General features: G+C 48.1%; 1 protein-coding gene across 1 annotated transcript in view; it reads right to left on the bottom strand.

The window, feature by feature from the left end:
• Positions 1 to 27,831, bottom strand: part of PDS5A (PDS5 cohesin associated factor A) — an 831,005-nt gene that overhangs the window by 352,590 nt on the left and 450,584 nt on the right. The window contains exon 23 of the mRNA XM_069202018.1: positions 9,112 to 9,248. Coding sequence (XP_069058119.1) covers positions 9,112 to 9,248 — 137 coding nt within the window. The remainder of the gene's footprint in view (positions 1 to 9,111; positions 9,249 to 27,831) is intronic.

Genomic DNA, 27,831 nt, shown 5'->3' with positions numbered 1-27,831 from the left:
ATAAAAGGGCAGATCGAGAAGAGTGCAGATAGACTATCAATGGTTAACACTGGAAACGAGATGGAGGGAAAGAAAGGACAGAAACAGATACATAAACTAATCAAACACAAGAAAATCAGTGCAAGTAAAAAGAGGAAAACAGAATCAAAGGACAAGCCTGTAATAACAGCAACAGGAACAGGAACACAACAGAGCATATGGAGACTAGACAGGAATCAGTTGCAAGCCAATGCACTCTACGCTCACAGACCTGAAATAGCATCAGGCTCAGGGGAGGAGCACAGGTGCAGGGAGAAAACCAGCTGCAAGGACTTAACCAAGTACAGGAAATCAGGGAACCACCAAAGGAAGGCTGAACTGGGATCTGTAGCAAGGAAGACCAGGAGAACCAGGAGACAAGCAAGGGAATAGGAAAGCCTGGAATGGAGAATGGATTGTCACAAACAGAGAACGGTCCAGAATGCAAAGGAAAAAAATAAGAAAAACCTTAGTGTAGGAAAGCAGCACCTTTCTGGCATAGTTATCCCCACTTCTTGCCTGGTGTCAGTGTGCATAGAATGTAGTGTACTGGGATCATGCAAACCAGGATCCCAGGGTCAGTGTTCTCTCCTCAAAATTAGTTTTTTTTATAACTTTTACACCCCCACAATTGGTGCATCCATACAAGCCCCTAGTATAAGGTACTTGGGTACCCAGCACACTGGTACACCGGGGTCCCCCATGGGCTGCAGCATGTATTGTGCCACCCCTGGGGTGCAAACTGGGACTATAGGCCTCACATTACAGCCTGCGTGAAATGGTGCATGCACTTGTCACTCCAGATACAAGGTTTGCCTTATACCATGGTCACTGCACTCTGGCCCTGTAAGTCACCCCTAAAGTAGACCCTTCACCCCAAGGGTGGGGTGCATGGTTCTAAGTGTAAAGGCATTCCTGCATGATCAGAGGGGCCCCTACAACCCCAGACTCCATTCCCTGGTCTTTGTAAGCGCGGGAAGCTATCTTAAGGCATGCAGTGGACACTGGTCAACACAAGTGGCTTAAATACATAATGGATTCACTCCACCTAGGCATGTTTGGTATCAAACATGTTGGAATCATGAAACTACACCAATTCCAGTGTTAGTTGCATGATACATTGTATTCTGGGGGTTCCCTAGGAGATCCACCATGTCTGCCTGTACATCCTTGAAGGGCCTGCATGCCAGCCTGTGCTGCTGCCAACCCCAGACACTGTATTGCCCTTGAACTGCTGAGCCTAACTCGAGCAGGGGAAGGCAGAACAAAGGATTTGCTGTAGGACAGAGGTGTGATCACCTTTTCTTTAGAAATAGGTGACTGGGATGGGGGTGCCTCTGAGCGCCACCATACTGCTTTGAAAGGTACAACTGGTGCCCTCCTTGCATAAACCTGCTTGCACCAGTGCAAGAACGCCCGGTATTCGCACTAGCATGAAACCACACAAAGGAAAGGGGAGTGACCACCACCCTGTCCAGCTAAGGAGGTGCACAGAGCTCTGCCAGTTAGCCACTTGAATCTACCATCTTGACAATAAGATGTGCAGAGGGCACTGGGAGTATCGGACTGGTTAGTCCATGTGGGTGATGAACCTGACTTTCTCTGATACCTGGGTCACTGCACATAGTGTCCAACACCTTTTTAGAGTTAATTAAGGGCTCCCCTGAGGATGGGTCCCTAGATTCACCTGCAAGACTTCAGGAATCATCCGCAAGTCTCCTCTGCAAGACACTCCTGCGACCTGGATACAAGAACCGCTGCTGTATTTCAGGAACTAAGGGCAAACTTGTAACCAGGAGGATGGCTCTTGCTGAAACTATTTCTTCCTTCTCCAAAGACTTCTGCAACCCCGTGGCCGTGCATCCTCCAGAGTCACTGGGACTCTGCCTGCAATTAGGAAAGCTAGACGGAATCTCCCTTGGAGTGAAGGCATCACTCCCCTGCATCCGTAGACACCTCAACAACGAAGACCAGCTTGTGGATCCTGCTGTCCCACGGACTCTCCAAGGCTCTGCAACATAGGTGGTCGTTCTGTGGCTCTCCAGAGGTCTGACCCATCTTCCTTGCAACTGGTAAGTTTGTGGTCCCTTGCTGGAGCTGTTTGGCTGGAACCTCTGTGCATCACGTCTGCTTGTCATCGCGGAAGCTTGTTAGCTCTTCAGTTCGAAGACCACCTACCTCCAAGAAGCCGCAGCCTCCAGCACTCTCCAACCCCAAGAACGAAGTCTTCTCTGCAACCCCTGGGACGTGGGCATTCCTCTTTGCTGTGCTGCTGAGGCCTCCCTGTAACTCCTTTTGCCTGCTGCCAGAGGGTCCTGTTGGGGAACTCCAACAAATCCTGCTGGCTCTTCTGACTGCAGAGGGCTGGCCCTGACCTACCTGTCAAAGTTGGGTCACCTAGACCTTGCCTGTCCCCAAAACGCCTGCAAACTCCAAAACAATGCTTCTTGCATTTGCCAAGTTTTGTTGGTGGTCCTGCTAACCACTGAACCCCTCTGCAATCCGACGACTGGCGTAGGACAGCTAATGGATGGCTCCTTGGATCCTCCTGCATCACCAGGACTCCACAGCTACACTTCTTCATCCATCGTCCTTCAGCAAGCATCACTAATAAGGGAGGGCATTGCCCTCCAGCACCGCCTGGCACCACTGGGTGGATTGGACTCTGTCCTCTCTCTCCATGGTCCTCTTCATCTGGAATTCATGCCTGGGTTCCACCAACCTCGTCCACAGGTCACAACAGCAGCTGGACAACCGAGGTGCCCACGGACGTCAGTGGGAGGTTCAGACAATTTCAACCCTATACACCTGGGCTCCCTGGTGTAGGTACTCCACTGTTCTGGGTATCCGCGGGTGGAGGCACTATTCAACCTCCTTTGCCCCCACAGGTTTTCCTCGTGGTCCCCTGGTAAGGGCCTTAAAACACGAAAATGACAACGCGATTTCCCCTACGTTATCCTATGGACAGTAACCCAAGACTTCTACTCTGCACATGGGTGCTTGGGAAATCCTACCTACTTACCTTTGGGGTGTTAGTACTTCCGCAGTCCTAAGGGTCCTTGGGTGGTAATGTAGGTTGTGTGTGGTTTTAGTATTTCATTTTTTTAGTATATGGTTTGGCCCCCCAATAGAGGGCCATGTTTTTTCATGCCTTTACATACTAAGTATTACTAAGTATACTGTTACTAAGTATATTTTTGTATGACCATTTCTCCAGTTAGGAGATATACCAAAGTTAGTTCTACAGTGTTATAATAAATATTACATATTTTTCTAACACCTGTATGGTTCGCTCCTTTGTGTACTTCACTGACTGGCCTGTGTGGTGTTTGCAACTGCTTTACACTCTCCTGGGCACGCCTTAGCTGCTCTCCACAACAACCCCAACAAGAGCTCTGGTTATCTAGAGCCATCTACACTAGCACTAAGGGTTGCCTTGATTCAGCACAGGTTGCCTCACTTACAGGTGTGCACCATATACTGAGCTAGCCTCCTACATTGGTGGTGCAGTGGTGGGATAAATACCTGCACTGCTCTACCACTTGGTCATAAGTGAGTTTCCACAGGAAACCACTGCTGACTTACGTGCATACTATACTTTTACTAATTGGTATTTTTTTCAAAATGTTGTCTTAGATTGGGTTTGCTAGGGTCTGGCATAGCCTTTCATCAATCTTTTGAAAAATGTTTAGATCACTAGAGCAGAGTAGAGTACACACACTACACTACTAACGTGTCTTCAGTTAAGGAATCTGGGTAGGCTTAGGAGTCTGGATATAGCATCTATAGTTCCATGAACTTAGGACCATATGTAGGTCTAGAAAACTAAAAACAGGGAGGCACTCTACCAAACCCCAACTCACAGACTTGCTCTTGCAGTATGACCTCCAGTATCCTGAAGGACAGGGAGAGTAGGGAGACCAAGGTGAGAAGGAGGACTCCTCCGAGGTAGGCCAGGAAGTACCCTAAAACTAAGGCTCTGCCTGCCCATGTTCATGTCCTAGAGGACTCCGAGGAGACCTCTAAGAAAAACCCCGGGGCTGTAGATGGAGATACCCATAGTACAGAAGGGGGACACCTAGGTAGGTCCACTTTTACTCCCCCTGGGAGGGTCGAAAGGATTCGTAAGAGGAATAGATCAAAATCCTCCTTACTCCCCTCAGCTTTCATATGCTGAGCCAGCTACTCTAATCACTCAGAAGAGATAGTGTTAGATAGGGGTTACGACATGCTCAAGCTTGAGAAAGCATGGCTTAGGCTGAAAAGGGAGCAGCTGGCCCTAAAAAGAGTCTCTAGAGGTGAACAGCGGGAGGAGGAAGTATTTGGGGTAAGAGCCCTATGGTGGCAGCACAAGAGACTCAAGAGTCAGAGGAACACTGATTCTAAGAATCTAAGCAGGATAGTTCTCTCTTACAAATCTAGGGATGACATCCACAAATGGGTAAATGCACTGGAGAGGGCCTGTAAAGTCCAAAAGGTCAGAGGCAGTGGGCAGCTATCCAGTGGCTTTCCTTTACAGACAAAGGCAGAGACAAACTTTTGGCAGTTAGATAAGAGGATGCAAATGTCTACAAGGCTTGAAACAGGCTCTGACTGATGGGTTTGTGATTACTACTGAGGAATACAGAAGGAAGTTCAGGGACACTCAGGAGTCCTCAAGACTGGGTAGGTTTTGTAGACTGTGCAGTGAAGTCTCTGCAACGTTGGTTACATGGTAGTAATGAACAGGACTATGAAGGGCTGTACAATCCGATCATGATAGAGCACATCCTTATGAAATGTGGGTCTGAGAAAATGCACCAATACCTGCTGGACTCTGGCCTGACCTCTCCCTCAAAACTGGGAAAGAAGGCAGACAAATGGGTTCTCACCAGTGTGAATAAGTAAACTCTGTGTGTGACCAGAAGAAAAAGAACACTTCTAAGTTCCAAGAGAAGGAAATGGGACAAGCTTAAAGACAAAAAAAAAAAGTATCTTCAGGTCAACAAACGTCTTCTAGAGGTGGTTCCAAACCCTCCTCTTCTTCTAATAAGAAACCCTGGTGCTCTCTGTGCAAAGAAAAAGACATAGGACAGATGACCGACTGTCCTAAGAAAAGCACCAGAGGGGGTCATGGACATCACTCATCTCGACTAACCAGTCAGAGGCTCCCAAGAGTCTGTCTATCTTGTTTCCAAGATGGCAGACTCAACCGGCCACCTGGCAGAGCTCTGTGCACCTCCCTAAGGGAAGAGCTGGACAGGATGATGGTCACTCCCATCCATTCTGCAGTTTCGCACCAGAACAGGTACCGGGGGTTCCTGAACAGGTGCAAGCCCCCACCTTCCCCAGGGAAGACCTAAACCCCAGGCCTGTATCCTGGAACTGCGGGTACTTACTACTTGCAATCAGCTTTCTACCGAGCTCCCCAGTCCTCATAGGATTCCATTGTAAACTCTAAGCTGAATTTGACTTCTGCACCCAGCCGGCCCTGTGTTGCTGGTGGTGCACTTTTGGGGGCGGCCGAAACTTTGACCTGTGGACATCCTAACTACCGAAGACTGGAATCATAGGTTGTGTACTTAACTGTTAACAGTGCTAAACCCCCCCGCCCCAGGACTTTGTTGATTTCGATGAAAAATTGCACAAAGTGTCAACATTTGAAATATAAAAGTGTTACTTATAAAACTGCTTTATCTCCAAAAAACAAAGTACATTTGATACATATGCTTGATACCAATTGACAACTGTACTTACCCCCAACAAAGACCTTGTGGTTCCAGAAATAAAGTAACAATATATATTTTTGCTATATAAAACAAATTGGCCTGGAGTTGGTCATTGAGCGTGTGCCTCCTTTCCTGACTGCATGTACACAACAAATGCTTTGCACCACCCTCTGATAAGCCTAACTGCTTGACCACACTACCACAAAAGAGAGCATTGTTATTTACTTTTGCCTCTGTTAAGCCTCTGGGGTACCACTGGACTCTGTGCACAATATACTTCATTTTTGTATAATATATACAGAGCCAGCGTCCTACAGGTGGCACCCCTGAAACCACGAACTGAGATCTTGACAAACTAGGACCACCAAGGACAAAACAAAGTTGCATTCACTGAAGAAAAGCAGCTGACCTGGTACCAACCCCTCAAGCTTGCCTGCAACCCTCAACGGACTCTGCACCACAACACTGCTCACCCTGCAGCTGAGCCTCCGGAAAACCAGCAGGACTGACTGCCTTCGACAATGACACAAGACTCCCGTGAGCAGTGGACCTGCTGCCCAACCAACTCTAAGGAAAGGACTGGGCAGCCTCCAGAACTGCAAGGACCAGACACCCGAAGTCACCACTGCACCCGCCATCACCGATCCAAGGAGTGGAGCTCAGGTGCCAACAAGGTTCCCCAGCTCCCCAGAGTCTGAGTCCACTATGGTTTCACCACTCCTGGAATCCCTGAAGTCACCTGGAGCCTTCGCATGCATGGCCCCTTTCCCACATCCTCTGTTTTGAGAGAAACCAGACACCTAAAGCAACCACTGCACCTGTTGCCTACGGTTCAATCTGAAGGGGGTCCCTGGTGACAACAACGTTCCCCAGCATTCCTGAGCTCAAGTTCACACTGGTTTCACTCCTCCTGGACTCAAAGATGGTGCCTGCAGCCACAGACCACCGGACTGCACAACCACAAGTGCTCCTGGACATAGAAACCTGTCGCAAAAGGACACCCCTGCATCTGTTGGCTTTGGAGAAGAGGACAAAAAGTGCAACTACGTCCCACGAGCATTCCACATTTGTTACCTAATGGTTGGTTTTCCCACACTGGCTTTCTAGCCAGTGTGGCTGCAGCCTTTTTCCACTGAGACAAATCCCTACTGAAATACATTGAGCTCCTGATCCCATACTACAACTCTACACTCAGCCTCCCCAGTGCTCCCCGCAGTGATCTGTTGGTGAGTTCCGGACCCTTGCCCAGTACCTACATTAATTCTCTGAGATTGGTCTTGTAACTCATCGTAAAGTACCTGTTTGCGGACTTTGTTTTCCTCCTACAGGTTAAGATTGAAGAACTCTAAAAATAGCACTGTGTCAATTTTTGCAAGTGAAAAAGATTTATGCTTGAAAACGTGCTTACCTTGTTACTAAGTTCTTGGTTTCAAATGCTTAACACTACCCCCGATAAGCCTAACTGGTCTCCCACACTACTACAAAATAAAGTGTTAGTACTATCTACTCGTCTCTACAAACCAATTAGGGATCCACTGGACTCTCTGCACGGTGTACTACTTTTTAATGCACAAAATCGAGAGACAGCTTCCTACAACTGTCCTGTTCTACACGCCTTTGCTCTAGTGAATTCAGCAGATTGCTCACATGGTGTTCCCTGGTATGAGCAGTGTAGAAGCTGAGAGTTGTCTTTGGATCCAGCTGATTGAGGCTCCTCCTTTTTAGAGGGGTGAGGTGGAGCTAAAAACACTGGAGGGAGGATATTTTGCCCGACATAAGGAGTTATGACCTTTGGAGGAAAGGAGGCACGAGTCCTTCACACCAGCTTGTCTGAAAAGATTATTATAGGCAGTGGACTGGCAGAGAGCTTACCGAGTACAGAGACATGTGTTGTCATCAATATTTACCAGTATTTCAGTACTGCTGAAGTTTGTGATATTTAGGGGATTTTTAAAACAAAAAAGAAAAAAAAAACACCAAGGGAAATTTGGTGGCTGTAAGGAAATGCCTCCTTGGCATAGTTACCCCCTGACCTTCTGACTTTTGCTGATGCCAGTTATGACTTAAAGTGTGCTGGGACCCTACTAACCAGGCCCCAGCACTAGTGTTCTTTCCCTAAACTGTACCTTTGCTTCCAAAATTGGCACAGCCCTGGCACTCCGATAAGTCCCTTGTAAATGGTACCCATGGAACCAAGGGCCCTGATGCCAGGGAAGATCTCTAAGGGCTGCAGCATGTCTTATGCCACCCTGGGGACCCCTCACTCAGCACATTGCCTCACAGCTTATGTGTGCTGGTGGGGAGAAAATTACTAAGGCGACATGGCACTCCCCTCAGAGTGCCATGCAAACCTCACACTGCCTGTGGCATAGGTAAGTCACCCCTCTTTGAGTGTGTGTTCCTCATTTATTGTCTGTGTGTGTACAACAAATGCTTAACACTACCATCTGATAAGCCTACTGCTCGACCACACTACCAAAAAACAGAGCATTAGAATTATCTAATTTTGCCACTGTCTCACTATCTCTTACTTTGAGATAGTATGTACAGAGCCAACTTCCTACAGTGGCTCTAGATTTTCAGAATATAAGAAGCAGAACAATACAGCCCACGTCACCAGGTCTTCTGGTTTCTTTAAAAGTTTGCTGTACAACTTGCTGAGATACCACTCAAATTCTTAGCTGAAGCATTACCTATCATTGGTGAACCATCAGGGTTCGCATAGCTGGAAATGTTTCATTTGTGGAGTTTGCAAGAAACGTGTGCCCATTAACAACTGTTGATCACTGTATCCAATATGTCAGATTCCAATAAACCTGTGCAACTAAAAAGGTATATATACACTCGAGGGGGAGACATTGTAAAGCGTGATGAACGGAGGCGAAGGGAGGGGACCCAGCTCTGTGATTGTTGTAGGAGCTGGAAAAGAGGGGCAATACATTGTAGATGTTTCTTTGATAAAAAAAAAAAACTAATAAAATGTAATACATAAAAATAAAATAAAACACTAGAATTTCAAAGGTCTAGGAAGCACAACAGTTTATTCTCTAAGTAGTTAAACAAGTTAGCTATTTTCCAAGACAGCTTGCAGAAGACAAACTAAATTGCAAAGTACATGGTTTGGGAAGTAAGATACTCAATGGCGTATAATCCTGCTAATATGCCCCACTGAACACTGGATATACATTTTCACTTTCTTCCCATCTGTTAACGTCAAACATGCATGTTTCTTGTCACTGAGAATCATTTTCAAATGCCATATGTTGTTCAGTCAGTTGCTATTTTCCCTTTTTAAGAATATAGGTAAATTGTTTAGACATGTGCCAATAATAACTGAATAAATGACAACTGCTTACCATTCTGGAGAAAAAGTGTTTGGACCTACCTAATTCTTTTCTGTTCCGTGAGGTCCCCTTCACTGACCAGCATTGCTGATAACAATCGGAGGGTAGAATTTGCAGATTTTGATTGGTTGTTCTTCATTCCCAGTAGCCAGCGTACCAGTAGCTTAATAGCCTGTACCTGCATGAAAAAATATATAAAGTATAAATCCAGCAATATATAATGAATAAGTACAGCAATTTTCATAAAAATATAAGCTGAGAGAGACCGGTCCCGGAAAATGACAGTGATAAAGACATAAATGCATTAAATTACAACAAATCTATTAGAAGAAGAATCCTAAAACTCATTCAACATGTTTATAGAATTTATCCCTTGCAATCGAACATTGAATATATGAACGTAAGAGTAGTGATGTCATCACTCAGAGTGGATGTTGGGGAAAACAAAAGTTGAAAATGCTCTAGGAAACAGCCTAAATCCAGAAAATTTCCTGTCAGCGTTAGCTCTCAAGCACCGCTGGATGGTGTCATGACACTCTAGTCAACTTAATCTACCACTGAAGTGCCAACTTCAGCTTATGTTTGACAAGAATAGTGAGTTACTTCTAAACAAGGATAAACCCTTAAACCCCTATGAGATCAGGGTAACTTATTGGGAAAAGTAATTCAACGGTTCCATATGGAAGAACAAGTTACTTACCTTTGGTAACGCCTTATCTGGTAGGTACTAATTCTAGCTACAGATTCTTTACTTTAGGATTACCCCAGGCATCAGACAGGAGCCAGAAGATTTTTGGGGAGCAGTACCCCTGAGTGCCTGTAGGTGGCATTGATCGACTCATGTGCCTGTGCCGGAAGGGACGTCAGCAGCACCTATATAGGCACATCCTAGGCACACTGACATACGTTTTTCATAACTTACGCCAGAAGCACTGAAGCATGAATGATACGGACCACTGGTGTGGATAACTAAAGCCCTTAAATCCGTTCTCCGAGCAGGAAAAATGTGTGGGCCGGTAAGGAATCTAGAGCTAAATATAGTTTCTTCCAGATAAGGCGTTACTGGAGTCAAGTAACATGTTAACCTGATAAAGACGTCTAGTTGCAGATTCCTCATCTTAGAATAGATAACCAAGCAATACCATCGACGGAAGTGGTCTGACCAATTCCAGATGAGGAAGTCCTGTAGAATCGAATGGGCAAAATGCCGGTAATGATGGAACTGTTTGTCCAGACAGCAGTGCATGGAAAACGTGTGCAAAGAGGCCCACGTTGATGCTGGGCAGATATCCAGGGCTGGAATTCCGCATGCTAACACAGCGCTGCAGTTTTGACTTAGGTGGAATGAGCATGCAAGCCTTCAGTGGGTTGCTCCTTCGCCAATGCGCAGCAGATTTAAATGCAGAGCACAACCCAGCTGGACATAGTACTTTTCTGCACAGCACGACTCCTTAGGTCTGACACATCCCCAAGAAGAGTTGATCATCCAACCAGGAAATCCAATGTGAGGTCAAGGTAGAACAACAATCGTTTGGGGGTCCAGACGATGGAGACGCTCCTCATCCTTGGAAGGGTGAGGTGGAGCATAGAAAGTAGGCAAGGCGATAGTTTGACTTGCATGAAAGGAAGTAACCCCACAGGCAAAGCACCACTGTCAGGATGAATATATAGGGCGACATAGATAAAGCCTGTAGCTCACTAACTCGCCCAGCAGATGTTATAGCCGCAAGGAAAGTCATACTGACACCGATCAACTGCAGGGGACCATAGTGAAATGACTCGAAGGCAGAGTACATCGAGAAAGCGAGAACCAGATTCAAGCCCCACTGAGGCATGATAAAGGGAGAAGGGGGAAAAAGATGGGCCAAACATTTCAGGAACCTTTGACCACTAAGGCATTCGAAAAGAGAAGGATGATCATTGTAATCTGAGAAACTCAGAGATGATAGAAAGATAACCTTTAAGAGTGCCCAGAGCACAGCCCTGCTGGGCAAGTGATAGAATGAAGATAAGAACCTGAGAAATGAGGGCAGAAAGTGGATCAAAATTTCTGTTAGAACACTAGCCACACATTTTATGCAATGGCAGGCGTATACCATCTTAGTGGAATAATGCCTGGCTGCCAAAATGACATTGCAGTCTTCAGGAAGAAGGACAAAGGGTGTCAACTGACTGTAGGAAAGTCACCACTTTCTGGCATCGTTATCCTGACATTTTGCCTGATGTAAGCGTACTTAGACAGTTTTCACTGGGATCCTGCTAAGCAGGTCCACAGTGATTGTGTTCTCTCCTCTAAATGTGGTTGCCTTGGTACTTCTGACACCCTACAATTGGCATATGTGTACCCCTGTAAGTCCCTGGTGGTTGTTACTTAGGTCCCCAGGGCATTGGTACACCAGGAGTCTCCAATGGGCTGCCACATGTATTATGCCACCCATGGGGGCCCATGCAAACTGTGTGAAATGGTGCATGTACATTTGACTCTAGATATAAGGTTTGCCTTATACCATGGTCACTGCACTCTGACCCTGTAAGCCACCCCTAAAGTAGGCCCTTCAGCCCAAGGGCAGGGTTGTCTGCAGGTCTGCCATTTGCAGCCTGCATGGAAAGGTGCATGCAACTTTTCACTCGGGGCACTGCACCAGGTCACTGTAAGTCACCCCTACGGTTGTCCCTTTTCAGCCCAAAGAACAGGGTGCAGATCCCAATATGTGTGGGCACACCCCTGCATGATCAGAGGTGCCCCTATGAACTCCAAACTCACTGGACTTCGCAAGTGCAGGGAAGCCATTTTTAGCTATGTACAGCCCATTGGTCACTACCAGCGGTCCAGCCACATAATGGTAACTCTGAACCTGGGCAAGTTTGGAATCAAACATGTCGGAATCATACGCCAATACTGATTCCAGTACTGGCAGAATGATTCCATGCACTCTGGGGGGGGGTTTCCTTAGGGGATCCCCCCTGTTCTGCTACTACCAGTCTTCCAGGTTCTGCGGGCAGCCCAACTGCTACAGCCCCTCAGACACGATTCTGCCCTCCTGTGGCTTGACCAGCTCAAGCAGGGGACGGCAGAACAAAGGATTTCCTGTAGGAGGAGAGAGGGGTGCATTCTCCTCTCCTTTGAAAATAGGTGTTACTAGGCTGGGGGAGGGGTAGGCTCCCCATGTTACCGGACTGCTTTGAAGGGCACATTTGGTGCCCTCCTTGCATAATCCGGTTTGCACCAGTTCAGGGACCACTGGTCCCTGCTCTGATGCAAAACAGACAAAGGAAAGGGGAGTGTCCACTCCCCTGTCCAGTTTCACCCCTAAGCTGGTGCCCAGAGATCCTCCAGGTAGCTACTTGGCTCTACCTTCTTGAATCCAAGATGGGCAATAAGCCTCTGGGGGGATCTGACTGGGTAGGCCAAGTAGTTGACATCACAGACACTCCTTATAGGTGGTCACTCAAGAGTTATCAACCTCCTTTTTGGGTTATTTAGGGACCCCCCCCCTGCAGGGTGGGTCCCCAGATTAGTCGTGCAAGACTCCACCAGGACTTCTCTGCAAATACATTTTCTACTCCTGGCCTGTGGAAACACTTCTGAGCAGCGTAGGAACCAAACAAGACTGCAACGCCTGAAAAGACTTCTCCTTTCAACATTGCTTCCGCAACTGCAACATTTTCTGGGGACAGCAAGACTTCAGCTGCACCAAAGAAGCAATAAGAAGCAACAAGAAATCTCCCTTGGAGTAAAGAAGTCACTCCTCTGAATCCAAAGGCATCTCAGGCAACAACGTCCGGTGTGGGATCTGATGTTCTCCACATTTGTGAAGATTCTCCGACAGGTGGCAGTTCTAAGGAATACCCTGAGTCCTCTGCCTTCTGTCTAACATGGGAGACAGTAAGCCCTTGCCTCTGCTACTGGGACAGAATCCCTGCTTAGAGGGATCTTCAGGCTCCAAGAAGCCCTGACCCCAGCTCTTTACCAAGTCTCTCCTCTGTTGCTCCAGCAATGTGAGACTCCTCTTCAGGAGTGCTGACTGGGCCTCACTTTGACTTACTGTGCCTGTCGATAGTGGGGGCTTTGAGTGCTTCTGCTGGCTCTCCTGTCTGAGAGTCAGCTTGGATTCCCTTCCAAGGGTAGAGTCCCCAGGACCTGGCTGGTCTTCCACGGTTCTGCAAAACGTCCAACAACTGCTCATGCATTGGCTTGGTGGTAGCCATCCTGACCACTTATCCATCTGCAATAAGTGCGACTGTCGAGGGACAGCTCATAGGTAACTTCAGGGACTACTCGGCATCTCCTGGACCCCGCAGCTGGACTTCATCCATCACCTTTGACCCAGATCTTCAGCTACAGAAGGGTGGGCATTGCCTCCTGCCCTTACATGCACACTCGTGCATGGACGGACTCTGTGCCCTTCTTTTGCAGATCCTCTTCACCCGGAATCCGCCCTTGGGTTCCACTGGTACGATCCGGCTTCTGCATTGTCCAACTGAGACGTCCCCATGTTAGCTGAAGGGAAAACCAGGTAACTTATCCCTCTGCACCTGGCCGCTGGGGATCTTCTAGGTACTTACCTTTTAGGGTTTCACTCTCCCCAGCATTTGTCCAACTACTCCATACACTCTGGCGGGGTGGGAGGGGACACCTGTTTGCATTCCAATTTTTCAATGTATGGTTTTGCCCCCCGCATCCCCCAAACACGGCCCTTGCTAATTTATGCTTTTCTCGAGTACTTACCTGTGTATATCTTGTGTGTTCATACCTCCAAAGGAAGGTATACCCATGGTAGTCTAGCTTGCAAGATGGTGTGGCACCTGTCATGTGTGATAAGTTACTGTGTGACTACTATGGTACTGCAAATGCTTCACATGCCTTCTAGAGGAGTCGTGGCTGCTCACCACAGCTACCCTAGAGAGTCCTGGCTGTCTAGACACTAACACTACCTAATTGGGGTTTGCCTGGACCTAGTAGAATGTGTAACACCAAAGGTGTCAACCACACTGAGCCAGTTTCCTACACTGACACCACTTAATCTCCACAGTAGAAGGTGGAGACTGGACAGGTTCAAGTGGGGAACACCTCCACTGATGTGGCGGAAGATCCTCCCGAAGGGGCAGTCTGACTAGAGGATTGATAGCCATGCTCAGTAGATACCAAACTATCAGTGCCCAATCTGGTGCCAAAAGGATAACTTAGGTCCTAGTCTTTCTTGATGTTCTTGAGAACTCTGGACAGGAGTGGCATGGGCCAAAAGTCGCACGGGAGGCCTGAGCTCCACTCTAGATGAAGAGTGTTGCTAAGCGACATCCACCCTAGAAACCTCAGTGCCCAAAACTGCTGACATTGCAAGTTCTTGACAGAGGCAAACCGATCTAACTGAGGCTCTCCCCATTCCTGAATGTAACCTTGCACCACCTTTGGATGTAGATGCCAATGGTCATCCACTAAGCAACTGCAGCAGCTAGGGAACCAGCCAGGTGTTGAAACCACCAGGGAAATGCCCTGATGTTACAATCATGTTCAGAGACGCAGGGCCTCTTGATATAGGGGCCATGACCCCACCCAGTTTGTTGCAGTGTGATTTGGAGGTGGGGTTGTCCATGACCACCTGCAGAAGACCCCTTCATGGAAGGAATGAAGGCCTTCAACGCTAGTCTGATCGTCTAGAACTCCAGCAGATTGATGTGGAGTCGGAATTCCACTGAAGACCAGATGTAGGAAACTGAACGCTTGTTGCAGTACCCCACCTACTTTTTGCCTGATATCTGATTCTAAGTTGAATGACTGTGTGCTGGGATCCTGCTAATCAGGCTTCAGCACCTGTGTTCTTTCCCTAAACTGTACCTTTGCTTCCACAATTGGCACACCTCTGGCACACAGCTAAGTCCCTTGTAAAATCTACCAGTGGTCCCAAAAGCCCTGTGGGCAGGAAGGGTCTCTAAGGGCTACCAGCAGGTATTGTGCCACGCCAGGGGACCCCTCACCAAACATGCACACTGTCATTGCAGATTGTGTGTGCTGGTGAGGAGAAAAAGAAGTCGACATGGCACCCCTCTCAGGGTGCCATGCCCACAAACCGCTGCCTGTGAAATAGGTAAGTCACCTCTCTAGCAGGCCTTACAGCCCTAAGGCAGGGTGCACTATACCACAGGTGAGACATAGCTATACGAGCAATATGGACCTACAGTGTCTAAGTCCATTCTTAGACCCTGTAAGTGCAGTGAAGCCATATGGAGTACATCGGCTGGGAGTTTGGCATTACGAACTCCACAGCTCCATGATGGCTTCAGTGAATGCCTGTATGTTTGGTATCAAACTTCTCAGCTTAATAAACCCACACTGAAGACGGTGTTGGATTTATTGTAAAATGCACACAGAGAGCATCTTAGAGATTCCCCCTGAAATTCACCCAACCCTCTAGCGTGTGGCTGACCTGTCTGTGCCAGCCTGCCACCACCAGATAGTTTAACCCCACGGGGTAAGGGCCTTTGTGCTCTCAGGAGTCTGGGACAAAGCCGGCTCTGGGTGGAGGTGCTTTACACCTCCCCCCTGAAGGAACAGTAACAACTGGCGGCAAGCTTCAAAGGATTCTTCCTTCTGTTCTGAGGTCTCAGAGCACTTCAGCTAGTGGAAAGGCCTGCCCCTCTGGAACAAGCCCCAATTTTGGTGGCAGGTCCAGCAGAAAAATTAGTAAACACCAGGAGGAGTGTCCACCTCTGCTAGGATCACTGCATGGGTGCCCAGAGCGGAGGTGAACCCCTCCATCTTGTTTTGGAGGAAGATAGGGGTTAGGAATGTGCTCCCCTCCCCAAAGGGAGTGGGCAAAGGAAGGGTGTAGCCACCCTAAGGGTCAGTAGCCATTGGCTGCTGCCCTCTGACCCCTGTAATGCCCCTAAATCTACTATTTAGGGGCACCCTTGAACCTTGCTCTTCAGATTACTGGCGACCTCAAAGAAGGACTGAAGAGCTGCACCAGAAGTGAAGACTCCAGATGACAATTGACTTGGCCCCAGCCCTACCAGCCTGTCTGCAGCTTCAAAACCCCTGCTACAAAAAGGTGATGCATCCTGCAGAACCAGCAATCTCTACAAACCCACAGAGGACAGCCTGCCTAACCCAAGGACCAAGATTTCCTAAGGATAGAGGCCCTGTCCACAAAAGAAACCTCCAAGGAGGACTCCAGACTCTCCCGGGTCAGTGAGTTTTGCCCACTCAGGAACCAATACCCACGGCACAAGTCCATGTAGCCCAACGGTCCAGAGAAGGTCCCCACGCAATTCAGATGCTGAGTTCACCCTGAGTTGACCCCTCCTGACCAACATGACAAACCAGGGGATGACGACCCCCCCACCCCTTGACTGCGACTGGCTTCGGTGAAGATTTCCAGACACCTAAAGGTACCCTTGCACCTGCAGCCCCTTGGCCTTGGGGAACTCAAACAACAGTCCAGCAAAGTCCAGTGGGCTCTTTACTTAACTATCTAGCCGTTGATCTTCCTAAGCCGACTCCCTGGACCAGGCCTGCAGCATCTTTGTGACCCCAGGGTTGCTCTACTGAAAAGCATTGGGCGCCCGATGCTGTGTACGTACCCTGCACTCGGCCGCCCCTGTGTCGTTGAGGGTGTGTGTTTGGTGCTGATCTGTAGCCCCACGGTGCTGATCTAAACTCCCCAGGTCTGTGCCCTGAAGTCACAGGTACTAACATGCAAGCTGTTTCTAACTGCTCTCTGTCGTCATAGGATTCCATTGGGTACCCAACACCAACTTTGACCTCTGCACCCAGCTGGCCCCATGCTGCTGGTGGTGCACCCTTGGTGTCTTCACAAACTTTACCCTTGTGGACACCCTAACCACCTAAGACTGGGATCATAAGTAGAGTACTTACCTGCAAAATTGTGTTGATACTTTTCCTCCCCTAGGAGTGCATTGCATTCTATGAAAACTGCACTGTCTACTTTTGAAATTGAAAAGTATTACTTACCTGAAAACTGTTTTATCTTTTAATTCTAAACAAAGGGCATTTGATACTTCAAAGTGATACATTCTTGAATATATATATATATATATATATATATATATATATATATATATATATATATATATATATATGCTGTGCATAGTCCGCCGTCTGGTGTTGGGTCGGAGTGTTACAAGTTGTTTTTCTTTGAAGAAGTTTTTTCGAGTCACGAGACCGAGGGACTCCTCCCACTTCGGTTCCATTGCGCATGGGCGTTGACTCCATCTTAGATTGTTTTCCCCGCAGAGGGTGAGGTAGGAGTTGTGTATGCTAATAATAGTGCCCATGCAATGGAATAAATACGTATGTACAAAATGAAGGTTTAATGTAATATATTTACAAATGTACAAATGTTCAAGATCTACTTTTAAACGGCTACAGGCTCCCGGGGAGGAGGGTGGGCGCATGTGAATCTGCAGCGACTAATGCCACAAACAGATGTACACTGGGTAAGTGACATTTTCCGTTCGGTGGCATGTGTAGCTGCAGATACACATGCTGTGCATAGACTAGTAAGCAGTTATCTCCCCAAAAGCGGTGGTTCAGCCTGTAGGAGTGGAAGTAGTTTGAAATAAAGTTCTTAGTACGGCTTGACCTACTGTGGCCTGTTGTGCAGATAACACATCTACACAGTAGTGTTTAGTAGATGTATGAGGCGTAGACCATGATGCTGCCTTACATATTTCGGTCATTGGAATATTTCCTAGAAAGGCCATAGTAGCACCTTTCTTTCTGGTTGAGTGTGCCTTTGGTGTAATAGGCAGTTCTCTCTTTGCTTTAAGATAGCAGGTTTGGATGCACTTTACTATCCATCTGGCGATACCTTGTTTTGAAATTGGATTTCCTGTATGAGGTTTTTGGAAGGCAATAAATAGTTGTTTTGTCTTCCTAATTTCTTTTGTCCTGTCAATGTAGTACATTAGCGCTCTCTTGATGTCTAATGTATGTAGTGCTCTTTCAGCTATTGAATCTGGCTGTGGGAAGAACACTGGTAATTCCACTGTTTGGTTTAAGTGGAACGGTGAGATAACCTTTGGTAAGAATTTTGGATTTGTTCTTAGAACGACCTTATTTTTGTGTATTTGAATAAATGGTTCTTGTATGGTAAACGCCTGTATTTCACTTACTCTTCTTAGAGATGTGATGGCAATGAGAAATGCAACTTTCCACGTTAAGTATTGCATTTCACAAGAATGCATGGGTTCGAAAGGTGGACCCATGAGCCTTGTCAAGACAATGTTGAGGTTCCATGAAGGAACAGGTGGTGTCCTTGGTGGTATAATTCTCTTTAGGCCCTCCATAAACGCTTTAATGACAGGTATTCTAAATAGGGAAGTTGAATGAGTAATCTGCAGGTAAGCAGATATTGCTGCGAGATGTATTTTTATGGAAGAGAAAGCTAGATTTGATTTTTGTAAATGTAGTAAATATCCTACTACATCTTTTGGAGATGCATGCAATGGTTGGACTTGATTATTATGGCAGTAACAAACAAATCTTTTCCATTTACTTGCATAGCAGTGTCTAGTGGATGGTCTTCTAGCTTGTTTTATGACCTCCATACACTCTTGTGTGAGGTTTAAGTGTCCAAATTCTAGGATTTCAGGAGCCAAACTGCTAGATTCAGCGATGCTGGGTTTGGATGCCTGATCTGTTGTTTGTGTTGTGTTAAAAGATCTGGCCTGTTGGGTAGGTTGACATGAGGTACTACTGACAGGTCTAGTAGTGTGGTATACCAAGGTTGTCTTGCCCATGTTGGTGCTATTAGTATGAGTTTGAGTTTGTTTTGACTCAATCTGTTTACTAGATATGGAAGGAGAGGGAGAGGGGGAGGGGGAAAAGCGTACGCAAATATCCCTGACCAATTCATCCATAGAGCATTGCCTTGAGATTGCCGGTGTGGGTACCTGGATGCGAAGTTTTGGCATTTTGCGTTTTCTTTTGTTGCAAACAGATCTATTTGAGGTGTTCCCCAAACTTGGAAATAAGTGTTCAGGATTTGTGGGTGAATTTCCCATTCGTGGACCTGTTGGTGATCCCGAGAGAGATTGTCTGCTAGCTGGTTCTGGATCCCTGGAATAAACTGTGCTATTAGGCGAATGTGGTTGTGAATTGCCCAATGCCATATTTTTTGTGTTAGGAGACACAACTGTGTTGAGTGTGTTCCCCCCGGTTTGTTTCAATAATACATTGTCATCATGTTGTCTGTTTTGACAAGAATGTATTTGTGGGTTATCATTGGTTGGAATGCTTTCAACGCTAGAAATACTGCTAACAATTCTAGGTGATTTATATGAAACTTTCTTTGATGTACGTCCCATTGTCCTTGGATGCTGTGTTGATTGAGGTGTGCTCCCCACCCTGTCATGGAAGCATCTGTTATCACGTATTGTGGCACTGGGTCTTGGAAAGGCCGCCCTTTGTTTAAATTTGTACTGTTCCACCATAGAAGCGAGATGTATGTTTGGCGGTCTATCAACACCAGATCTAGAAGTTGACCCTGTGCATGTGACCATTGTGATGCTAGGCAATGTTGTAAGGACCGCATGTGCAAGAAGTCCTAGAAGGTCTATATGCTGTTTTGACATATTGTGTGTTTTCGGTGGGACGTTTGGAGGGAGTTGGAGAAATTCTATGCAATAACCATGTTGGATAATTGCTAAGACCCAAGTGTCTGTTGTTATTTTCTCCCATGATTTGTGGAACTGGCTTAGTCTTCCCCCCACTGGTGTTGTGTGAAGGGGTTGTGTGACCTGTGAGTCACTGTTTATTTTGAGGGGTTTTGGGACCTTGAAACTTTCCCCGGTTTCTTGTGAATTGGCCCCCTCTGTATTGGCCTCAAAAGCCACCCCTTTGATATTGTCCCTGGTAGGTAGGTGGTCTTGTTTGTGAGGTGCTGGCTTCTGTGGCTTGACCTCGAAACCCTCCTCTGAAAGTTGTTTTGCGAAATGTGCCAAATGTGCCTCTGCCCTGCGGGGAATAGAGTGCGCCCATGGCTTTGGCTGTGTCAGTGTCCTTTTTTAATTTTTCAATTGCAGTGTCCACTTCTGGGCCAAACAATTGTTGTTCATTGAACGGCATATTGAGCACTGCCTGTTGTATCTCAGGTTTGAAGCCAGATGTGCACAGCCATGCGTGCCTCCTTATTGTCACAGCAGTATTTATTGTTCTTGCAGCTGTATCTGCTGCATCCATAGAAGAACGTATTTGGTTGTTGGAGATATTTTGCCCCTCTTCAACCACTTGTTTCGCTCGTTTCTGGAATTCTTTGGGGAGGTGCTCGATGAGATGCTGCATCTCGTCCCAATGGGCCCCGTCGTATCGCGCTAGGAGTGCTTGCGAGTTGGCGATGCGCCACTGATTTGCAGCTTGTGCTGCAACCCTTTTCCCAGCTGCATCAAACTTGCGGCTCTCCTTGTCTGGAGGTGGTGCGTCGCCTGATGTCTGCGAGTTGGCTCTTTTACGAGCTGCTCCTACGACTACTGAATCTGGTGTCAGTTGTGATGTAATAAAAGCAGGGTCTGTGGGCGGTGCATTGTATTTTTTCTCCACCTTTGGAGTTCTTGCTCTGCTTTTAACAGGCTCCTTGAAAATCTGTTTAGCGTGCCTTAGCATTCCCGGAAGCATGGGAAGGCTTTGATAATGGCTTTGGGTGGAGGACAGGGTGTTAAAGAGGAAGTCATCCTCAATAGGCTCCAAATGTAGAGATACATTATGAAATTCGGCTGCCCTAGCTACCACCTGTGCATATGCTGTACTGTCCTCAGGTGGTGAGGGTTTAGTTGGGTACGACTCTGGACTATTGTCCGATACTGGAGCATCATAGAGGTCCCATGCTGCCTGATCATCCTGGCTCATGGTGGTATGAGCTGGTGATTGTGGTGGAGTCTGTGCCGGTGATACATGAGTTGACTGTGGTGGAGAGGGTGGTGGAGTTACCCTCTTTACCACCTTTGCTTGTGGTGGCTTGTCTTGTTGCTGGAAGTCAAGTTTCCTTTTCCTTCTGATTGGGGGAAGAGTGCTGATTTTCCCTGTACCCCTTTGGATAAAGATCCGCTTTTGCGTGTGATCTACCTCTGTAGTTTGTAATTCCTCCTCAAATCTGTGTCTTTTTAGTTGGGAGGACAGTGATTGTTCCTCTGAGTAGGAACTGGTTTTTGGTTCAGTTGCCGGGTGTTTTGGCACCAAAACCGTGTCTTTAGTTGTTTTCGGCTCCGACGAGATCTTTCTCTTTTTCGGTGTCTTGGCCTCTCGGTGCCGACCATCTTCGGTGCCGCTATCTCTGTGCCGAGCAGCTTCGGTGCGCTATCTCGGTGTCGAGCCTTTTCTGCACCACTCTCTCGGTCCCGAGAGTGTTGCGTGCCTGTGTCTCGACCTGAGTCGGACGACTTCGGCACCAGCTCGCCCTTTTTCGGTGCCGATGGACGGTCACCTACTTTATGGGTTATGCCATGGCCTGTTGGCAGTGGCGTCCCCTGGGCTTTGTCTGTTTTTTCGTGTGTTCTTTCTTTCGACGTCTTTCTCACGGTTGGTTGCTCGTCGACGTCGAATTCTTCGGAATCCGTTTCGAGGATGGAGAAAGTTTCTTCTTCTTCCTCCTCCTCGAACCCTTGTCCTGTCGGCGTGGAAGCCATCTGCAACCTCCTGGCTCTTCGGTCCCTGAGCGTTTTTCTCGACCGAAACGCGCGACAGGCCTCACACGACTCTTCCTTGTGCTCGGGGGACAGGCACAAGTTACAGACCAAATGTTGGTCTGTATAAGGATATTTACTGTGGCATTTAGGACAGAATCGGAACGGGGTCCGTTCCATCAGTCTCGATGTTGCACGCGGTCGGGCCGACCAGGCCCCGACGGGGGATCGAAAATACCCCAAAGGGTTACCGGAGCTCTTTAAAGCTCGGTGTCGATTTGCCCTAACTACCCCGATACCAAACGAAACAATACCGACGAATTTTCCGTTGATTCTGACTAACTTTCCGACCCGAAACACGGAGCGAAAAGGAACACGTCCGAACCCGATGGCGGAAAAAAAACAATCTAAGATGGAGTCAACGCCCATGCGCAATGGAACCGAAGTGGGAGGAGTCCCTCGGTCTTGTGACTCGAAAAGACTTCTTCGAAGAAAAACAACTTGTAACACTCCGACCCAACACCAGACGGCGGACTATGCACAGCATGTGTATCTGCAGCTACACATGCCACCGAACATATATATATATATATATATATATATATATATATATATATATATATATATATATATATATATATATATATTTTATACATAAACATTGGCCTAGAGTTAGTCATTGTGTATGCCTCATTTCTTGACTGTGTGTGTACAACAAATGCTTAGCACTCTCCTCTGATGAGCTTAACTGCTTAACCACACTACTACAAATGAAAGCATTAGTATTATCTACTTAAACCTCTGTAATGCTTCTGGGGATCCCCTGGATTCCGTGCACACTATACCTCATTTTGCTATAGTATATATAGAGCCAGCTTTCTACACCAGAGTCCTTTGATCTTCACCCCTCCCAGATGGCCACCCATCCCAGGAGTAACATACCTGTCACTACTGTCTTATTTGCAGGAAGGGAGAGGGATCTGCAGTTGTCCCAATAGTGGTTCATTAGCAACCACTGAAAGTCTTTTGCAATTCCCTCTGGGATCTGGACCACGTTACAGGGGTTACCGCAATGCTGTGCCCATTGGAACTTGAGGTTCCACTATAGAGCCGGCATTTGCCAATGAGCATTTGTTACTTGCAGGATACAGGAAGCTTTAAGTTCCAGAAGCCTCAGAGTGTCTCACACTCAGGATAGAGGCTGAAACATCAGTACAATAGCCTGAATATCCTGGACTCATCGCTTAGGAGGATAGGCTCGAAACTGCAGTGTCCTGGACAGCTCTGACGAAAGGTAGCATCTGAGAGGGTGTCAGGTGTGACTTCACCACATTTAAAGTGCACTCCGGCTAGTGCAGGAGGCCCGTCAGTTTGGAGGAAGGAGATGACCGCCTGAGGTGAACCCACCTTCAACAGCCAATCGTCAAGATAGGGAAAGACAAACTCTACCTCCGCAGGTGAACTACAACTACCATCATCATTTTGGTGAACACCCCTAGGTGCAGGTCAGGCCAAGGAGGAGCACAGCAAACTAGAAATGCTAGAGGCCGACGGAAGACCACAGGTAACATCTGTGGACAGGGACAGGAAAATAGGCATCATGCAACTTCAATGTCACCATGCAGTCCAAGGCAGGCAGAATCTGAGCCAAGGTGAGCATTTTGAATTTCTCCTTCTTAAGGAAGTAGTTGAGGGACTTCAGATATAGGATAGGAAGAAAGCCTTCATCCTTCAGCACTAGAAAGAAGTGGGAATTGCAACAGGACACTCTTCTGGCGTATGGACCCCCCTCTATGGCTCACTTGGTGAAGAAAGCTGCAACTTGCTTGCTGAGGAGAGAAAGATGATCCTCTATCTGCCTGACTTGAGATGGTGGCATGTGGGGAGAAGAAAACAAAGGAAGGGAGTAGCCCTTTCGGACCAACTGCAAAACCCACCTGGCCGATGTTATGGACTGCCAGTGGGACAGATGATGACAGATGCCACCAACTGGGCTTCTATGAGGGTATAAGGGCAGATTAATAGGGTTTGGAGGCCGCAGCGGAGGGAGGGGTGGTGGACTGACCTGACCTCTGGCTGCCTGATCCACGTGGCTTGTGGATATTGCACCTTCCGACATGCTGGGGTAGGGCAGGATGCGCAGCATGGGGGCTGGGCAGGAACTGGCACGATTGGTAGCCTCTTCCATAGCTACAGAAGGGACAAAAAGCAGACTAGGGTGTAGCACAGTAGAAGAAAACCCCCAAAACTGGGCCACAGCCAGACTGTCTTAAAACCTCTCCAGCGCCAAGTGCTTTTTTGTCTTTGAAGAGACAGGAATCATCAAAGGGCATTTCCATCAAAGATGACGTGACATCCCCCGAAAAGATAGTAGTGTGAAGTCCAGCGTGGTGCCTAAGGGCCACTCTTGATGAAGCCCTTCTGCCTAGCCAGTCAGTCATGTCCAGACCACATTTGACTGTGAACTTTGCCTCATGTCCTCGTCTGCTACAGCCTGGCAGAGAATGGCTCTGGACACCTCATGCGCATCTGTATCTCACAGAGCATGGTAATAGTGGCTCAACGGGCGTGCGATGTTTACAGACCGGAATGCTAGGTTGGAAGAATAAAACACATCTTGGTAAGTGTTGCAAGCCTTTTGGATTCCATAACCGTTGGAGCGGTAGGGAACGCTCCAGGATTGACATGAGAGGTGGAAACATGGACCACCTAACTCCCTTATGGTGGGTTTTGACCAGGTCCCAAAAGAGACATTGTGGGAAAGCACCATTTTTGACATGGTTAGCCCCTTCTTTTGCCTGGTTTCAGAAGTGGCTTTGGCTGATAGTGCACTGGGCCCCTGCTATACAGGTCCCAAGGTGCCAGATCTCCTTCCCCAAAACTGCACATCTGTTTTGGACAACTGACAAAATCTCTAGCTACCAACATCAGTCACTAGTACTTGGTAACCCTGGTACCTAGGGCCTGGGATATTAACAAAGGTATCTGAGAGCTGCAGCAGCAATTGTGCCACCCTTAGGGACCCTTCACCAAAGCCACACAGTGCTGCTATTGCATGTGTTGGTGCAGACTAAATTGAAAAAACAACCTGTCACACACCCCTGTGCAAGTCTCCCCTAAGGTAGGGTGCATCAAGGCACAGGTGGCGGCATATATGCATGAGCAGATCTGCTCCTGCTAGGTCTCTGGCGATTCGGAGACATACTAAGGGCGCAGGGAAGCCATTTTAAATGCATGTACTGGACACTAGTCATTACGAGTTCCCCAGCTACATGATTGCTTCGCTGAATCCTTGGATGTTTCAAATCGAACATCTCAGAATAATAAACCCTCACTGACCTTAGAACTGCACCCTGAAAACCTACCTGACTGCTAGTGTGCTGACTAGTCCTGGTGGAGATAACCAACCCCCCTGCCCTGGCCCTCTTTTGGTGAAACCACAGGCAGGAAAATAAATTAAAGGAATACCTACTCCATGCCAGACCCACCCCTAAGGTGGATGAGCAGAAGTGAACACTACTATTCCAATTCCTCCATCTTGCTTGGAAGGATTTGGGCCACCAGGGCTAAGGTGACGCACCCGCAGAAGAGGAAAAAGAAGCAGCAGCTGGCCACGCTGGACAGCCTGCTGACCTCAAAAGACTCTGCCCAAGAAGCCAACCTTCAATAGAGACAGGTCTCCTGTGAGCAGTGGACCTGCTCTGAAACTCCAAGAAAAGACTCTACAGCTTCAGGAAACCTAAAGACTAGACACGAAGTGACCACTACACCTGACGTCCACAACCTGAGGTGAAGCCAACCAACTGTGCCAATGCGGGTCCCCAGCTGCCCAGAGACTGAGTCCAGTCTGGTCTCATCCAATGAAGACTCACCTGAGACACCTGCAATCTCTGCACGCAGGACCCCCGCCTTCTCCAGCAGCCTTGTGGTGAGAGGAAACCAGACACCTCCAGCAACCACTGCACCCTTTGCCTCTGACCCCATCTGAGGTGGGTCACTTCTGTCAACGACGTCCCCCGGCTCCTAAGAACTCAAGTCCACCCAGGGTTCATCCCTGACTGACCCTGACGAAGACTGCAGACTCAACATGCCGGGAACCCCAAGTCTACTACCTACCTGCTTGTTGTCCCTGACTGGCTTCCTAGTCAGAGCCGGCAGCCCGGTGTCACGAGGTCCAACCCCCATAGAGAACCATTGTGCACCAGAAACTTTACACCAGGCCGCCCCGGTGTGCCCTGTTAGTGTGGTTCTGATCAGTGGCCAGTACTTTCCTTTGCTCCCTAAGCTCTACATCCTATGTCGTTGTTAATCCTGTTTGCTGAACATTGTTCTTCCTTCACAGGATAACTGTAGTAAGCTGGACTCTGGAGGGCAGACCAGGGGGGATTAGAGGAGCACTGGAGGGGCCACAAGTAGGCACCAACCACACCCTCAGCAGCACAGGGCAGCTGGATGCAGGGTGCAAACAGGACGTTGAGATTCCAATGCTGGTCTATGAGGAGATCCCGGTGGTCACTCAGAGGCTTCAGGCGAGGTCCAGGGGGCTGTCTCGGGTGCACCACTGGTTGGACAGGAAGGAGGGCTGCCTGCTGAACGTGGCTGCACCGGGTGTCTTTCTCCAAGGCCTGGGGGCTGCAAGTGCAGTGTGTCTTTAGGCGTCTGATATCTTCATCCGGAGCTTCAAGGTCAGGGTGGGTCCTCGGGATTCCCTATGTAGGCGTCGTCATGGAGGGGTGGAGAGGTCAACCCAGGGTGGGTCCTTGCTCAGAAACACCTGGGGATCCTCTCTAGCTGGTTGGGCCACCTGGACATGGGCAGTGAGCGTCCGGTGCAGAGTGGTTAGGGCTTACGCATTCGGAGTGAGGTGGAAGTTGTTGGTTTCTTCTTGGTCAGGGCTGCTGTCCCCTCAGGATTTCTTGGTCCTTTTGGGTGCAGGGCAGTCCTCTGGAGCTTGGCAGAGGTCATTGGTCCTGCTGGATGCGTCACTGTTCTTTTTGCAGGTTCTTTGAAGCAGCAGACAGTCCGGTAGGGCTGGGGCCAAAGCAGTTGTAGCCTTTCTTCTCTGCTGGGGTTTGAGCTTAGCAGTCCTTGTTAGGTCGCCAGGAATCTGGTGAGGTGGGTTCAGTGAAGCCCTTAAATCCTAGATTTAGGGGTTACAGGGTAGTAGACAATGGCTACTGTCTCCAAGGGTGGCCACAGCCTCTTTTTGCCCACTCCCTTGGGGGAGGGGAGGGGGCACAAACCTAATCCTATTGGTCCCCGTCCACCAAACCAAGATGGAGGATTCTGCAGGGAGGGGCGGGGGGGGGGGGGGGGTCACCTCAGCTCTGGACACCTTAGGGGTGGTCCTGGCTGAGGTGGTCACTCCTCACTCTTTTCCCTGATTTTCCCATCGGACTTGCTGCCAAAAGTGGGGTGGGGCTTTATCTAGGGGGCCGGCAGCTGGAGTGCCCTGGGGCATTGTAATCCGAGGCTTGAGCCTTTGAGGCTCACGCCAGGTGTTACAGTTCCTGTCGAGGGAGATGTGAAGCACCTCCACCCAGGACAGGCTTTGTTTCTCACCACAGGGTGCACAAAGGTACTCACCCCCTGTGGTCAGAAACTTGTCTGAAAGTGGCAGGCTGGCACAGACCTATCAGTCCTACACTAGCAGTTTGGCTAAAATACGGGGGCATCTATAAGATGCCCTCTGCGTGCATTTTTGAATAAATCCACACTGGCATTAGAGTGGGTTTATTGTGCTGAGAAGTTCGATACCAACCTTCCAAGTATTCAGTGAAGCAACACTTTTCCACAGCACACAAATGATAGTGTGGAAAGTTTTCAGCAAATATTTATCACCTGGTGTGCCAAAGGCAAACCTCGATTACCTCAGTGGCACCAACACAACCAACTTCCTGAAAGGAAATGTTACTTACTTGTTCATGGCATGTTGTGCTGTAAATTCACACACTATGCATAGTGCAGCCAACTAGTGCTGGGTCCGGAGTGTTGCAAGTTGTTTTTCTTCGATTTAGCATTTTGAGTCATAGGATCGACTGACTCCTTCACTGTGATACTGCACATGAGCATCAGCTCCTTTGTTAGATTGTTTTCCCGCAGGTGGGTGAGAAAAGGAGTGT

The sequence above is a fragment of the Pleurodeles waltl genome, chromosome 1_2, assembly GCF_031143425.1.
Source record: "Pleurodeles waltl isolate 20211129_DDA chromosome 1_2, aPleWal1.hap1.20221129, whole genome shotgun sequence".
In the NCBI taxonomy this organism is placed as follows: domain Eukaryota; kingdom Metazoa; phylum Chordata; class Amphibia; order Caudata; family Salamandridae; genus Pleurodeles; species Pleurodeles waltl.
Note: the sequence above shows the minus strand (reverse complement) of the source record. Positions and strands in the feature narration are given on the sequence as shown.